The sequence below is a fragment of the Brassica napus genome, chromosome C8, assembly GCF_020379485.1.
Source record: "Brassica napus cultivar Da-Ae chromosome C8, Da-Ae, whole genome shotgun sequence".
NCBI lineage: Eukaryota > Viridiplantae > Streptophyta > Magnoliopsida > Brassicales > Brassicaceae > Brassica > Brassica napus.
Genome location: NC_063451.1, coordinates 27,914,709 through 27,929,786, shown reverse-complemented (window position 1 = coordinate 27,929,786; position 15,078 = coordinate 27,914,709). Strand labels below are relative to the sequence as shown.

Sequence of the window (15,078 nt, the reverse complement as noted above, 5' to 3'; positions counted from 1 at the left end):
GAAATGCAAGTAAATTTTTTTTTTGACAGAAATCTAGTGGGGTCAGGTGACCCCCATCTCGTGCAGCTGCCTCCGCCCCTGATGTTAAAGCTCATATTCACACTAGCTGACAACAGCATCCAGATCATACAAAAATTTAACAGTTTGTTGAGCTAAATCTTAATCAACCAAGATCGGACAGGTTTCTAACTATGATGAAATGACTTCCACTGTCAATTTGGAATATATACACTTTAAACATTAATGCAAGCAAATTTTGTGATCTTTTTACCTATGCCCCGATATAGCCCACGTGGTCCCGCTTCTATATAAGCCATTGTAAGCACCTCTTTTATCCTCTCGAGGAGAATTCACCATTGAGATCCTTCCTGCAAGCTCAGGTCACCACAGATCCTCCCAGTCCTAAATCCGGAAACATGTTCAGTAATATTCACTTCTTCTTGAATAGATATGAGCAAACCCACAACACAAACCTGTATTGGAGCCAGTTTATACTGCTGAAACTTGCTCTTCTTGTATGATATTACCATGCTGCCCCATCGGTACGGAACAGCCCACATTTAACCGTCAGGAGCTTGTTCTCCAGCATAGTTCTTGCGGAGCTTGTTATATATTATAGATTATATAATCACATTATATACTTATATTACTTACTATGGATAACCACAAAATACTCATTACAGTTGCCAATAATGATCTCTGAACACATTGTACACTAATTTTAAGTTCGAGTTGTTATATTTGAACTATATACAAAACCATATATAGGGGAAAAAAAGTGAGATCTTTTAACTGGCTGCAAACCACATGAATCAACCAAGCTCTTTTTTTGTCGTTTGATAACAAACGTAAACTTTTTTTGCTTAATTGATCCCAAAAAACAGAAATAATCACTACAAAGGAAAAATAGAGTTATATCTTCTCCCGTGTCCTGTTCTATTTCTTTTTATGTGTTATTTTTAGAACAAAAGCATGTTTTAGTGGTTTTCATATGATATTTCACAAAATTTGAAGTATGTTGATTAGTGTGAAAAACTGTTAAATCATAAAATAAGGAATTACAGGAGGTATCAAATAATTTCATTGCTCCCAATCTTTCACCTGGAAATGAGAAATTTTTCTTGTATCAAAGCATTATATAAAAGAGTGTAACTTGTTAGTCAAGAAACTATCCGAATCTGCGGTGGATCAATATCCAGTCGATTTGAGCAAATTAAAACCCTTTAATTTTCTGGCTAACCGCGAGCATCGTGTTTAGAGTTGTTTTAGGACAGAACATCCATGAGATACAGCAAGTGGACGTGAAGCCCAGACACGCTCAATCTAGTTTCACTTGCTACGATTTCTTCCCAAGAGGCTCAACGATGTTTTCTTCAAGCTTGATGCTCTGTTCCAACGCGTGATCGACGATCATATGCATCCAGGAAGATCGAAAGATCAAAGGGATATCACTGAACTGATGTTGGATGTAACGCATTAACAAGGCAAAGATGATTACTTGAAACTCACGGTAGATCATCTCAAGGCATATATTTCGGGTAAAATGTGAAGCACAAGACTTTTGGAAGAGAAGCGGAGTGATGAAAAACCCAGAAACACCTTCTTCACATCCGACCACTTGTTGTCGGATCACGAGAATCGAATACGCACGCACGCAAGTGTTCGGCAGAATGTCTCAACCAAATGATGGACAATATAGTATAAGTTATACTGTATAACCACTTGCATTGTAAAAAAAGAAGGTAATTACTTAATTATTTATTATTACTAAAAAGCACATTTCTTCGAGTAGAAATTCCTGCGGGAGGAAGGAGAAGGATTGAAATTTGATCTTACTGCCAAAATATTTCCACCCATATATGTGTAAGTGTATCTCATCTCACACAACGAAAAAGAGACGGTTATTGCTGAGGTTATTTTTGACATATCCTGAATCCATACGCATGTTCAAATTGGGCCATCATTAAATGTAATGATATAAGATCAAATGTCTCACATTATCAATTTTAATCATATGAGATGTGTTGGATCATTTACTATACGGAAAGGTTATCTTTATCAATGATCTCTTGTCAAGTCTCAAACGTTAAAAATATAAAAGAGAATTGAAAAAGATAGAATGAGATCATTTCTCATTACAAACACTAACAAAAATTTATAAAAAATGTATGTATTCTTTATGAGTTGTATATTCAAGTCTTTAATTGACAAGATGGGATTAGCACAATTTGTATAATCCATCTTTGGGGGGGGGGGGGGGGGGGGGGGGGGGGGGGGGGGTATTAGACTATATGAGTAAACCGGTTAACATGTTCGTTAAACCGAGTATATTGAGTATAAATAGATACTAAAGTTGTAACAAACATTATCAAGTTAATAATAACAAACTTCTTCTTCCTCATGATCGAAGCTCCTTCTCTGGATCTAATATACGTTACTTATCTTAGAGAGCATTGACCAATTATTAAATATTGAGTTATTTATTCAGCTTTTTTCTTCTTTTTTAATTCACAGTCCCTTAGTTAATAACATAGTACTATGTAAATCATCACTAAAATGAAATTAATTGATATTAAAAGGGATTTGGACTGCTTTAGCCTTTTAGGTTAGAGATCCATAGAATTTCAAAATCTATATTAATGGAGTTGACCCCCGAAAAAGTATTAATAAATTCGGAATCAAATTCCGATCTAATATTGTTTTTCCATAAAGTAAATATCCCATTTTAAAACCAGGGCAATTTTTAGATCCCATATATGAATCAATAAATTTAGTCAAAGATGCATATATCTAATTTAGTGATTTGTTTTCTTTTCTATGGTCACAATGGGTTGAAAAAAAAACCCATTAAGTTTGTGTTTAGAAAGTTGCCGCATATGATGGAATATTTCCTTCCTGCATTGCTTGCAGAGCAAACTTCTCAAAACCGGCGACTATATTTTTCCCAAAACCAAAACGATTATCACACACGGCTGAGGTAATTACAAGAATGGGGATCATAGCATCAACGTCTCGGAAAACTGAGAATTCAGAGACTTCCGGTTGTAGTTCTTGGGAAAGTGTAGAGCCAGAGTATTTAGCGTTCATGGAAAAAGGTGGATGCATAGAACCATTGGTGGAATATGTTGATTGCAAGGGAGAAGCTCAGAAAAAGAATGAAGATGTCTTCCCTAAGTGTAAGGAAGCCAAAGATAGATTGGACAAGTGTATGGTTGCTCATCGTGATTACCATCAACCGATTTTGGAGATCATGGAACCTGCTGTAGAGCTGGTGGTGAACAAGATCGAAGCCTTATTCCCACTGGTAGATACTGTTTCAACAGAATCGGCGGACCAACCAGAGGAAGGTGACGGCCCGCTTCACGTGTTCATGAATGGAGGAGCTTGCACAGAATCATGCATGGCTTTGGAAGATTGCTTGGTGGAAGTTATGGAGACCAATGAAGATATCTGTAACTGTACCAAAGCCTTCACGATGCTGATGAAGTGTATGGATGCTCATTCTGATTACTATCAGCCTATTCTCGATGCTGTTTATGATGGTGAAGACCACTACCGAACTCTTCTCATAAGCGCACTGAGGGGTGACTGTAAGAGGATTTAATTAGTTTGGCAAAAAAAGTTTTTTTAATGCTTTCTTTCTCTCTTGTTTCGTGTTGATTCTGTTTTAAAGGATTTAGGTCATTTTTATGGTTTCTGTTTCTTGTTGTTTACGCAACTATCAATATTGGATTTGGCCCTACATAATATTGCTTTTAGAGTTAACGTCTTAAAGATCTTCTCGTCGGTCCTTCAACAAAGTGATTCACCCGGCCACCAAGGATTTAAAACATGTTATTTTCTGTTTGTAAATATCATTGTCCAACCTTAACTATCAGTCTATCACCAAATCAATAAACTCATACTTTTCACTAGATGAATTTGTTCTACTCTTCTTCATCAAAGATTAGTCAGTAATCAAAACTTCACCTTAGCAATTTATATTAGTCTTTTGGGTTACTAGTTTATTGAATTTTGCCTTTTGTAGTAATTATTAAGATGACCATAACAAAAGCTCTAAACAAAGATAATATGTGAAAGATCTCAATCCCACTTGCTCTTCAGCTTTGAGGAACGTCAGAAGATCATAAGTGAATTTCATGAATACAACTTTCTGTAAGTTATTTTGCCAAAAGTGTAACTGACGTGTGACCACTACAACAGTTTAGCAAAGAAAACAAAATTCATCAAAGAACAAAGACCAATTGACCACAAAAAAAAACTATTTTTTATCCTTTTTTATGAAGCAAGTGGTTGTTACAGGGAAACTATCAAACGCACAAGTTTGAACCGCTAAATTGATCGCAGAGTTTTTCAGAGAGAGGAGTTCCATCAGGGAGCGTAGCGATACACCGAGCCAGAACGCTCCAAACGCTGCATGAACTCCGAGTACTTCGGAGCCCAAGCTTTATTACCAACAAGACCATTATATGGTCGGGAAGAACGGGATCTCTTCGGTTTTCTCGTCTTCCTCGTCTCGTTCTTCGGTTTTTTAACAGTTAGCTCCGTTACTCAGATCTAGGTCATGAGGCTACATTGGAATTAAATCTATCGGCCTTATGCGTGTTATGAATGATCTTGACTAATTAAAAGTTTAGTTTTTGAGTAGTGAATGTGTGTTCAGCAGAGTCTATAGTTCCTTTGGGATTGGTATAGTAAAAGTTAAAAAGCCTATAAGAATATTCTTCCATGACAAATGATTATAGGAAGCCTATAGTTTTATTATCACATTTGCTCGATTTATTGCTGATTCACGGCATCATGTTAAGACTCGGGTTTGATTCTGGTCACAGGTACCGTGCCATCACCAGTGCATACTACCGTGGAGCCGTTAGTATATGATACTATCCGCCGTGCAACTTTTGAGAACGTAGACCGGTGGTTTAAGGAGCCTCGAGAACCACACAGACCCTAACATTGCGGTGATGCTCGTTGGTAACAATTCTGATTTTCTAGTAAGATGGGAAATCCTATGCTGAGCAGGAATCGCTTTGGTGATCCTCTTGTCTTGTAATAATATTGACATCTATATGAGTTTTAGACTACACATTATTATATAGTGTTTCTTTAGCTTTATTCCTAGTATTAACTACACTATATTGTTACATGAAAAATAGAGATCATTGTTACATGATTACAATATAGACTCGAGAAGAAAAAAGGACAAAACCGACTTTGAGCCGAGCGGCTGGTCACCTGACACATGTATAGACATGGTAGGCTAAGCAATAAAACGATCGGAAAAGAATTGCAAAAAGGTACAGAAACGGTATAGAAAAAACCATAATAAAGGCGACGAGCACGTGATGATAGAATAAAGGAAAGAAATCTCCTTGTTTGTTTTACGTGTCATTTAATAATTGGTGAACACTGCATTTATGTCTACAAAACATGACAATATAGTGCATTCTTTGACAATTTGACCGTAAAATTGTTATTAGATAACATTGCCATTTCACTTTTCTTGCGTCGATATTCGTCTCGTTACCAATAGTAATCTCTGAACACATCAATATTACTAATACAAAATCATTCTTATTAATTAACCTTATTCTACTGTGGTATATTACAACATATGCCACTCCTTTTTCAAACTATTTTAGTTTTTCGTTTAAGGTATAATAGTCAATGGAAATTGGTTCAACAACACACTTTACGGACCCAACTTTCCACATCTCCCACGTGTAAGATATATGCATTTTAACTATTATTGTCATTCCTTTGGAACATCACCCCTACAATACTCTAGCATTGTTACATGCTTCGTCACGTTGGCCGGGAAAGGGTCCTTGCTAAAAGCTCTGTCTCCCGCCATCGTCCAAGCAACCTTTGCGGTGACGTCTGAACTGGAGACGGTGGTCCGTTCCAAGAGAAGCGAAGATGATTTTTGTTTCCCGCCCACCACTCCTAAAGAAGAAGAATGAGAGGAGAAGAGGTGTTTGCTTTTGTCTTTATCATGCATGCAATTATGGAACCAGTTCTTCTTATTTTTTTTGGTTGTGTTTGACATCGGAGGAACTTGGTTAGGAGGAGACATAATTTGAACTTCATCATGCTCTCTTTTGAAACTTGAAACTTAAGTGCTACTTGCCAGTTTTGCTTTGATTACATATTGTATGTTTCTATCAAAATAGAGTGCTTTGTTCTTAAATTATTTTGGAATATTTCCTTCATGCATTGCTTGCAGGGCAAACTTCTCAAAACCCTTATTAAAGGCGACTATATATTTTCCCAAAAAACAAAACGATTATATATCTCTACTATATAAAAAAAACTAAATTGAACCAATTTTAGACAAGCCACATCAGCAGAAATATTCAGAGCCAATTAAACTGCCATGTCACTGATACAATCTCTTTTACGTCGTCTTCTTTTGCTTCCTCTTCCTCTCGATGAATTAATTTTCACTGGTTACAAATTATTTACTGCTTCTTCAATTTACTAACGCCATCAGATCGACACCTCTTTACCTTCCCTTACCCTCCCCATCCTCGCTATATAATAGTGGCTAGGTTCAAGTCAGATAGAATCCTCACAACCCGTCGTTACTTCCAAGACGCCAAATCTCCATGGCTTCTGATCTCTGTTGAACCATTGTTCCTTCGGTTGAGGTAATTTACAAATCGCTTCTCTGACTTCTCATAGGATTAGATGCTTAAAAGTTTGACACTAGCCAAGCTTTTCCCACAACAGGTCGGCACCGGCTGGCTTATGTGGCTGACCAAAGTCGCCGGTGAGGCTATCCACGGTTGGTTCTAGTTTGGATCAAACGCTTTTGAAAAGCTTAATAAAGGTTATGACATTCATAGTGTCAAACTAAAATTCTCTCTGATATTTTCATCTCCATGTACCTTTGCTTGATTTATCTTTATTTGCTTCTCCGGCAACAACAAGAAACTGGGCGAGAAGAAAGCACACACCGCCGTAAGACTTTTAATTTTGTGTGGATACATACAATTTTAAGACTTGATTGATCTAATCTGAGTTTTTCCTTTTTTTTTTGTTATGATTCTCTCAACTTCGCTCAAAAAAAAAATGATTCTCTCAAACATGGGAGAAGTAGGCGCAAGCGTCTGGCAACTCGAACAAGGGTAGTATTTTGCTATTCTCAGCTAATATTTTGTTACTTTACATTTTTCTTTCATAAAATATGTGTTTCGTTATGCACACATTCAACTGTCGTCGGTCTGATTCTTTTTCTATTCTGAGGATATGATTTGCTATGTTATTCTTTCTGCTGATTTAGCAGATCTGACAAAGGATGTATAGTAGCGTGTTTGGTGCACAGAGCCTGAAACATGAAGAATAGTGGCTTCCAAGAAGGCTAGGTTCGACAATTTTGAACCAGATAATGTTTGGTCCATCGTAAGACAGATTGTGATACTTGGGACTTAATCATCCCAACATTACCAAACTACAAGGTTTGGTTACTTCAAATCTATCTTATGTAAAATGAAAATTAGATTTTCGTAAGAGGATAGTGAACTATTTGAGGTAAGAGAGATGTTAGTTTTGTAAGCTTTTCTCTTAAATCAAAAGCTGATGGTAGGACCTTAGCATTTGGGGAATTCAATTATATCTAGAGGGAGAGGTCTTAAGAAGAAATAATGGGAAGTTACATGTTTTGTGAGGCATAATATTCTGGCATGAATAAGGGTAACCGACAAAATTGGATTTTTGGTAAGGGGTTCGAAGAGACTCGGACAAGATTAGCGTTCTATTGTGCGTGAAAATAAAAGTAGAAGTATGTTCATGTGCACGTGCGAAGAAGGAATTTGTGCATTCAAGTATCGGGTTTGTTCTTTACAGCATGTCTAACATAGCGGAGAAGAGATCATGAAAAGAGCTAGATTTGTTGGATGATGGTCAAAGGGTTGCGTAAAGTTGAAATCATTTTGGCTGGGAAAAAGAAACACGATAAAATAATTTGTGATATGGTCCTCCAAACTCCAAAGCTATTGTATGTTACACCCAAAAATATTAAAAAAGCAGAAAAGAAGTGATGTACTATGATGAGAATCTTATTTTATTGTAACTTAAGAATAATAATACTGATAATTTTGTTACGGAGCACCGACAAACATCGCTTATTAGCAAAAAGATTTTGCAACAATAAATTTTCTCTTTTTTGATAAAATATAAAATTAAAATAATTTTATTTGTTACATTGCTTGGCCTACAAAAGCATTCAGAATTTTTCTAAAGAAATATCTACACACATTTTGGTGAATACCATAGCCGTTATTTAAGAGGTGTAAAATTTTGAATTTGTAACAAAAATAAAAAGCTATTTTTATATATATAAAATAAAAGACTACATTATATTTACTTTTTTGTAGATGTACTTCAAAGACGAATTTGCAAAATTATTTAACCTATCTACACCAACAAAACCTTTTGATAAATAATGCAATGTCGATTTCGGTTAAGGCTAAGTCATATAAAAAATTTTAATGTCTAGATTCCCATATATTTCATATCTATATGTGAAATAACATTTTATGTTCATCATCACTGACATCATTAAAGCATACAAAAGTACTGAATTAAAAAAAAACATATATATCTCTTGGTTTGGTTTTATTTGATCCATGAAAGAATAAAACAGTTAAAAGATTATTTGAGGCATTGGGAAAAACAACAAAAGATGAGGTTGAATCCATTTAAGCCTCTTCGAAAATCTTTTGACCTCTTTTCAGTACCAAAACAATTGAGATTATTGCGTACAGATCAAGTCTATATTTTTATTATCCGTAGTCTAGCCAAACACTATATCTCACAGCCTCACATAATTGATTTTATCATAGGTGTGTGATAAATGATTCTTTGTGATTCTGCCTCTTTGTTTGTTATTTACCATTCTCTGTATTTTTTTCATTCATATATTTTTTTTATCTCAAGTATCCTTTTAATTTTTTTTGTTTTATCATCAGATTATATGTTTGCTTTTATTTAAAGTACTACATAAATATTGAAGAAAATATTTTGAATACATTATTTATAACCATTTTCATAAGAAGAATTCAAAAATTAAAAAGATGGCCTACATAAAAGTTTACTAAAATTTATGCAACAAACTATTCCAAATTAATTTATTTCTGTAATATATATAGTTAAATTAATCACAAAATAAAAATACTAAAATATATATTTCTAAAACAAATTCAAACATATCATGTTACAAAGTAATTAAAATAAAATTTTAATCGTAAAGATGTAATCCGCGCGTAGCACGGACACGAAACTAGTACTAATTAATATTAATTAAATATTAGTATTTATTTAAATCTACTAAAATAACTAAAATAATATAAATATTAAACATGTTAAAGTGATATACATATATCCACATATTAGCTTATAAAATTGTTAGTAGTCTGAAATTTTTAAATAAGTAATAATTTAAAACAACTTTTAATCTAAATAATTAAAAATAAACAAACTAATAAAGAATGAAAGGGAAAAAATTATGTGTACAATAAAAGTTATAGTATCTATTATTTTTTGACAGCTGTAGAAAAACAATAGGAAACAATTAGGATGAAGAAATGAAAATAATGTTTAGACAATTACAAGTATATCTTGGCTTTGACCAAAGTAAAAACATGTTAATAGAGTTTTTGGAAACAATCATGGAGTCAAGTCACGTTCTCGAAAATATCATAGGGGTCAGTATACTAATTACACTCTATTTTACCATAAATCATTTCTGAAATTGCAAGTAAATTTTTTTTTGACAGAAATCTAGTTGGGTCAGGTGACCCCCATCTCGTGCAGCTGCCTCCGCCCCTGATGTTAAAGCTCATATTCACACTAGCTGACTACAGCATCCAGATCAGACAAAAATTTAACAGTTTGTTGAGCTAAATCTTAATCAACCAAGATCAGACAGGTTTCTAACTATGATGAAATGACTTCCACTGTCAATTTGGAATATACACTTTAAACATTAATGCAAGCAAATTTTGTGATCTTTTTACCTATGCCCCGATATAGCCCACGTGGTCCCGCTTCTATATAAGCCATTGTAAGCACCTCTTTTATCCTCTCGAGGAGAATTCACCATTGAGATCCTTTCTGCAAGCTCAGGTCACCACAGATCCTCCCAGTCCTAAATCCGGAAACATGTTCAGTAATATTCACTTCTTCTTGAATAGATATCACTGCAAGAAAACAGCGATATTCTGACGGACATTCCGACGGAAAATGAAATCCTCGGAATATACCGAGGAATTTCCGAGGAAATTTCGAGGAAACACAAAATTGGGTTTCCTCGGAATATACCGACGGAATTCCGAGGAAACTACAGTCCGTCGGAATATTCCGAAGAAATTCCGAGGAAAACTGTGTTCCTCGGAAAAAACCGATGAATTCCGAGGAAATATTATAGCCGTTGGAAAGCCGTTGGGGGATTTTACAAAATTCCGAGGAAATTCCGACGAACTAGTTTTGTCCGTCGGGATTCCGTCGGAATTTCCTCGGTATGTCGGCAGGATTTAAACTATAAATACAAGCACTCCTCTTCCTCTTCATTCACTTCATATCTTCATCCTCCCTCTTACTCTATTTACACACGAATTTGATTTATAAAAAATATGTCTTCTTCAAATTATTTTCGTTCTTGGATCGATCGACCTCATTTGGATCCGAACACGAGATTGCTTACGGAAGAATACCAACGAGGTATAACCGAATTCATGGGGTTAGTTCACCGACAACCGGAAGCAAAAACAGGTATGTCCTTGCTCTAATTGTAAAAATAGAAAGGTTATTAAAGAGTGGGATGTTTGGACTCATCTATATTTGAGTGGGTTTACACGAAGTTACAAAATTTGGTATCATCACGGGGAAACTGATTATGAACATGGTAGTACTAGTGAACCTCAGCCAGCGGTTAGATTAGAAGAACCAATTAGAACGGATGTAGATTATGGTGTAGGTACTGAGCAGATGGTAAATGATCATTTTAGAGGGGAAGATTTACCCAATGCAGAAGCTAGGAGATTTTATGATATGTTGGATGCTGGAAAGCAACCATTGTACGAAGGTTGCAGAGATGGTCATTCAGCTTTATCATCTGCTACAAGATTGATGGGCATTAAAACAGATTATAATTTGGCTGAAGACTGTGTGGATGCGATTGCTGATTTTGTAAAAGGTATTCTACCCGAGGATAATGTAGCTCCTGGTTCATACTACGAGGTTCAGAAACTCGTAGCTGGTCTTGGTTTATCGTATCAGGTAATAGATGTATGCAGCGACAACTGCATGATTTATTGGAGGGCGGATGAACAGCGGGTTACATGCAAATTTTGTGGAAAGCCTCGTTATAAAGATACGAGTGGAAGAGTTCCAGTGCCATATAAAAGGATGTGGTATTTACCTTTGACGGAAAGGTTGCAGAGGTTGTATCTGTCTGAACGCACAGCGCAACCAATGAGATGGCATGCGGAGCACTCAACAGATGGTGAGATCAGACATCCTTCAGATGCAAAAGCGTGGAAGCATTTCCAATCAAAGTATCCCGACTTTGCGTATGAGAGAAGAAATGTCTACCTTGGATTATGTACTGATGGTTTCAGTCCGTTTGGCAAGAGTGGAAGACAGTATTCTCTATGGCCCGTCATTCTTACACCATACAACCTCCCCCCAAACTTGTGCTTGCGACGAGAGTTTTTGTTTCTCTCGATTCTCGTTCCCGGACCAGAGCATCCTAAGAGATCACTTGATGTGTTTCTTCAGCCACTAATATATGAGTTGCAACAACTATGGGCTCAAGGTGCTGAAACATACGATGTTTCGTGTAAAGAAAACTTTCAAATGCGGGCAGTACTAATGTGGACAATAAGTGATTTTCCAGCATATGGTATGTTGTCTGGATGGACAACGCATGGAAGGCTATCATGTCCATATTGTCAAGATAACACTGATGCTTTCCAACTAAAGCACGGAAGGAAAACGTGTTGGTTTGACTGTCACAGGAGATTCCTACCACCTGATCATCCATATCGTAGGAGTAGGAATTTGTTTACGAAGAACAAGAGGGTGTTTGACAGTCCACCTCCGGAAATTTGTGGGAAAGATTTGAAGATACAACTAAGAGATTTTGGTGCAGAAAGGACGCCAGAAGTCGGTGGACATGAGCGTTTTCCGGTAGATGCTGTTGGAGAACTACATAACTGGCACAAAAAAGTATTTTCTGGGATCTGCCATACTGGGAGGATCATCTGCTAAGGCATAATTTAGATGTCATGCATATTGAGAAGAACTTTTTTGACAATCTCATGAACACGATCCTTAATGTTCAAGGTAAAACAAAGGATAATTTGAAGTCAAGACTGGATTTAGTCGATATATGTGCTCGTTCAGAACTTCATGTTGATGAGAATGGTAGGGCTCCTTTTCCCATATACCGACTTGATGCAGCGGGAAAAGATGCGTTCTTTGATTGGATTTCAAACGATGTGGAATTTCCAGACGGTTACGCATCAAATTTGCGTAACTGTATCGACAGAAAGGAAGGAAAGTTTACTGGCTTGAAAAGCCACGATTGCCATGTAATGATGCAGCGCCTCCTTCCGTTCGCCTTCAAGGAACTATTACCACGAAATGTTCATGAAGCAATTGCAGGGATAAGTGGTTTCTTCCGCGATTTATGCACGAGATCAGTGACTCTTGAAGGTATTGAAAATTTGAAGACTAACATAGCCGTGATTCAGTGCAACCTTGAGAAGATATTTCCTCCCTCATTTTTTGATGTTATGGAGCATCTTGTTATTCACCTGGCAAGAGAATTGGAACTTGGTGGTCCTGTGCAGTATAGATGGATGTATCTGTATGAGCGGTATATGTTCCATTTGAAGAAGATGGTGAAAAATTTAAGTAGGGTGGAAGGTTCTATAGTCGCACAGATGATCAATGAAGAAACTTCAAACTTTGCCGAGTACTACTTTCCAGCAGAAGTTCAGACCAAAAACAGAAGACCTGCTCGGCATGATGATAGAGGCGAACGGGCAACATATCATGTTACGGTTCCAGACATTTTCACAGACGTTGGACGACTTAGCGGAAAACCAAAGGACCGTCGACTTACTGAGCAGGAGCGCAGTCATTTGCAAACATATTTGCTCACCAACTGCGAAGACGTTCTTCAATATGAGAGGTAAATAAATGAGCTTACAAATTTTTATTTTAACAAGTTGAAATTTAAATCTTAATTAATTACATTATTGTCATCATATACAGGATTTTCATGGCAGAAAAGCGGTTCGAGTATAGATACGCCACAGAGGACGAACTAGAAGAAATGAAGCAGAGAGAATTTACTGGATGGATGTTTACTTATGTGAGTGCTTTAAACAAATTAAAATATATTTTATCACATATTTATACTAATTCACATTTATTGATATATATATATATATATGTGCTATTAATAGGTGTCTGCTGGTTTGGCCAGAGGTGAAACATTTGACGATTGGATACGTGAGATGGTCGTTGGACCAAACTTTGTTGTGAAGTCATATCCGAGATTTTGTACTCGAGGATATGCATTCACAACTCAGAAGAGGAGACGTTCGAGTACGACTTATGATGCTGGCGTTTGTTCTGCATCAGGAGATGATGTATACTACGGACACATACATGAGATTTTGGAAATCAAGTATTTGGGCATGGTTGGATTGCGCTGTACTGTTTTCTATTGTGATTGGCACGACAACACCCCAGATCGAGGTGTGAGAACAGATGCATTTGGTGTTACATCAGTAAATTCGAGGCGAAAGCTGCAATATTATGATCCTTTCATTCTTGCTTCCCAGGCCGATCAGGTAATTAAATGTTAATTATTCAGAATGATTCATCATCATGTGTATTAATTTATAATTTTTCTAAATGTTACAGGTTTGTTATATCAAGTACCCCCGGGTAAGGAACAGAGATGATCCATGGGTTACTGTTACAAGACTCAACCCGAGAGGCCGAGTTCAGGGAAGTTCTGAGCTGGAAGACCCACTACAACCAAGCACATCCGGCAACTGTAGTGCAGCAGAAGATTTAGCTGGAGTTGGCCTTGTAGTCGATTTAACCGACTTTGGAGAGGAAGCCGTCGTTCACGTAGAGGATGAACCAGTGATTGGAGAGTTTCACCAAGATCCAGATTCAGATTCATCTGGTGATGATGACTCGGAAACAGACTACCATTGAACTTATTTTTTTTTTTTTAAGAAATACCGAGGAAATTCCGAGGAACACTTGATATAACCTCTTTCCTCGGATAATAGTTATTTGGTTTATCTAGCAAGGCAAAGCTGAATACGAATTAAAAGCTACTCAAAACACAACCAAATAAAACGAAGAAACCATGTAAAAGAAATACGAACTCATAATTAAGAAACCTAAAAAAAAATCAGTTCAAAATTAACAGAAAATAAGACCATAAAACGTTAGAATAGAAAAGAAAATAAAATAGCCGGTGATAGCTCCTACTCCTCGTCTCCTGCTCCAGATGTTCCTGCATCGTTGGGTCTCTTGGACCTCTTTCTTACCCTGTGTGTACCACTCGAACCCGAACCAGAGCTGGATGGAGAGTTGTCCCGATGAACTACATCATCCTTTTGGCAACGACACGGCCTGATACGTGAAATGGCAGCCCAGATCTTGTGTAGCATGTCGTTGTTTGTCTTTATGCTCTGATCTCTCCAATGTTGTTGCTGGCGCGAAGTGGCGTTCGGTGGAAGCTCTTGCAGCTTGTACTGGCTGGAGTCTGATGGGAGTAGCTGATGGGGTTGTGAATCATCTGGAATGGCTTGTGCAGCCTCATCTTGTCCTTCTTCATCAACCACGCCCTTGCCTTTGGTCTGATATTTTGGCGTGAAGAAGGATGGCTTGTCTACTAGTGCGGTAGCAGGGGGTAGGAACTCAACTGCAGCCTCTGAAAGTAGAGCAGTCAGGCCGATCTGAGGCAGGTGGCAGTAGAGTGTTTTCTTCGCTCGGTCCTGGAATACGTAGACGTAAGGACCATCCCGATGGATCCTCGAG

At 37.0% G+C, this 15,078-nt stretch overlaps 1 protein-coding gene across 1 annotated transcript; it reads left to right on the top strand.

Annotated features, from left to right (window-relative positions):
- Positions 1-2,989: 2,989 nt before the first annotated feature.
- On the top strand, positions 2,990-3,604 carry LOC106359351. Its single transcript, XM_013799067.1, has one exon. It carries the CDS (start codon positions 2,990-2,992, stop codon positions 3,602-3,604), a length of 615 nt encoding a protein of 204 aa, XP_013654521.1.
- The last annotated feature ends 11,474 nt before the right edge of the window (positions 3,605-15,078 follow it).

Excerpts from the sequence above, each read along its gene's own strand:
- LOC106359351 (XM_013799067.1), top strand. The coding sequence starts at position 2,990 with ATGGGGATCATAGCATCAACGTCTCGGAAAACTGAGAATTCAGAGACT.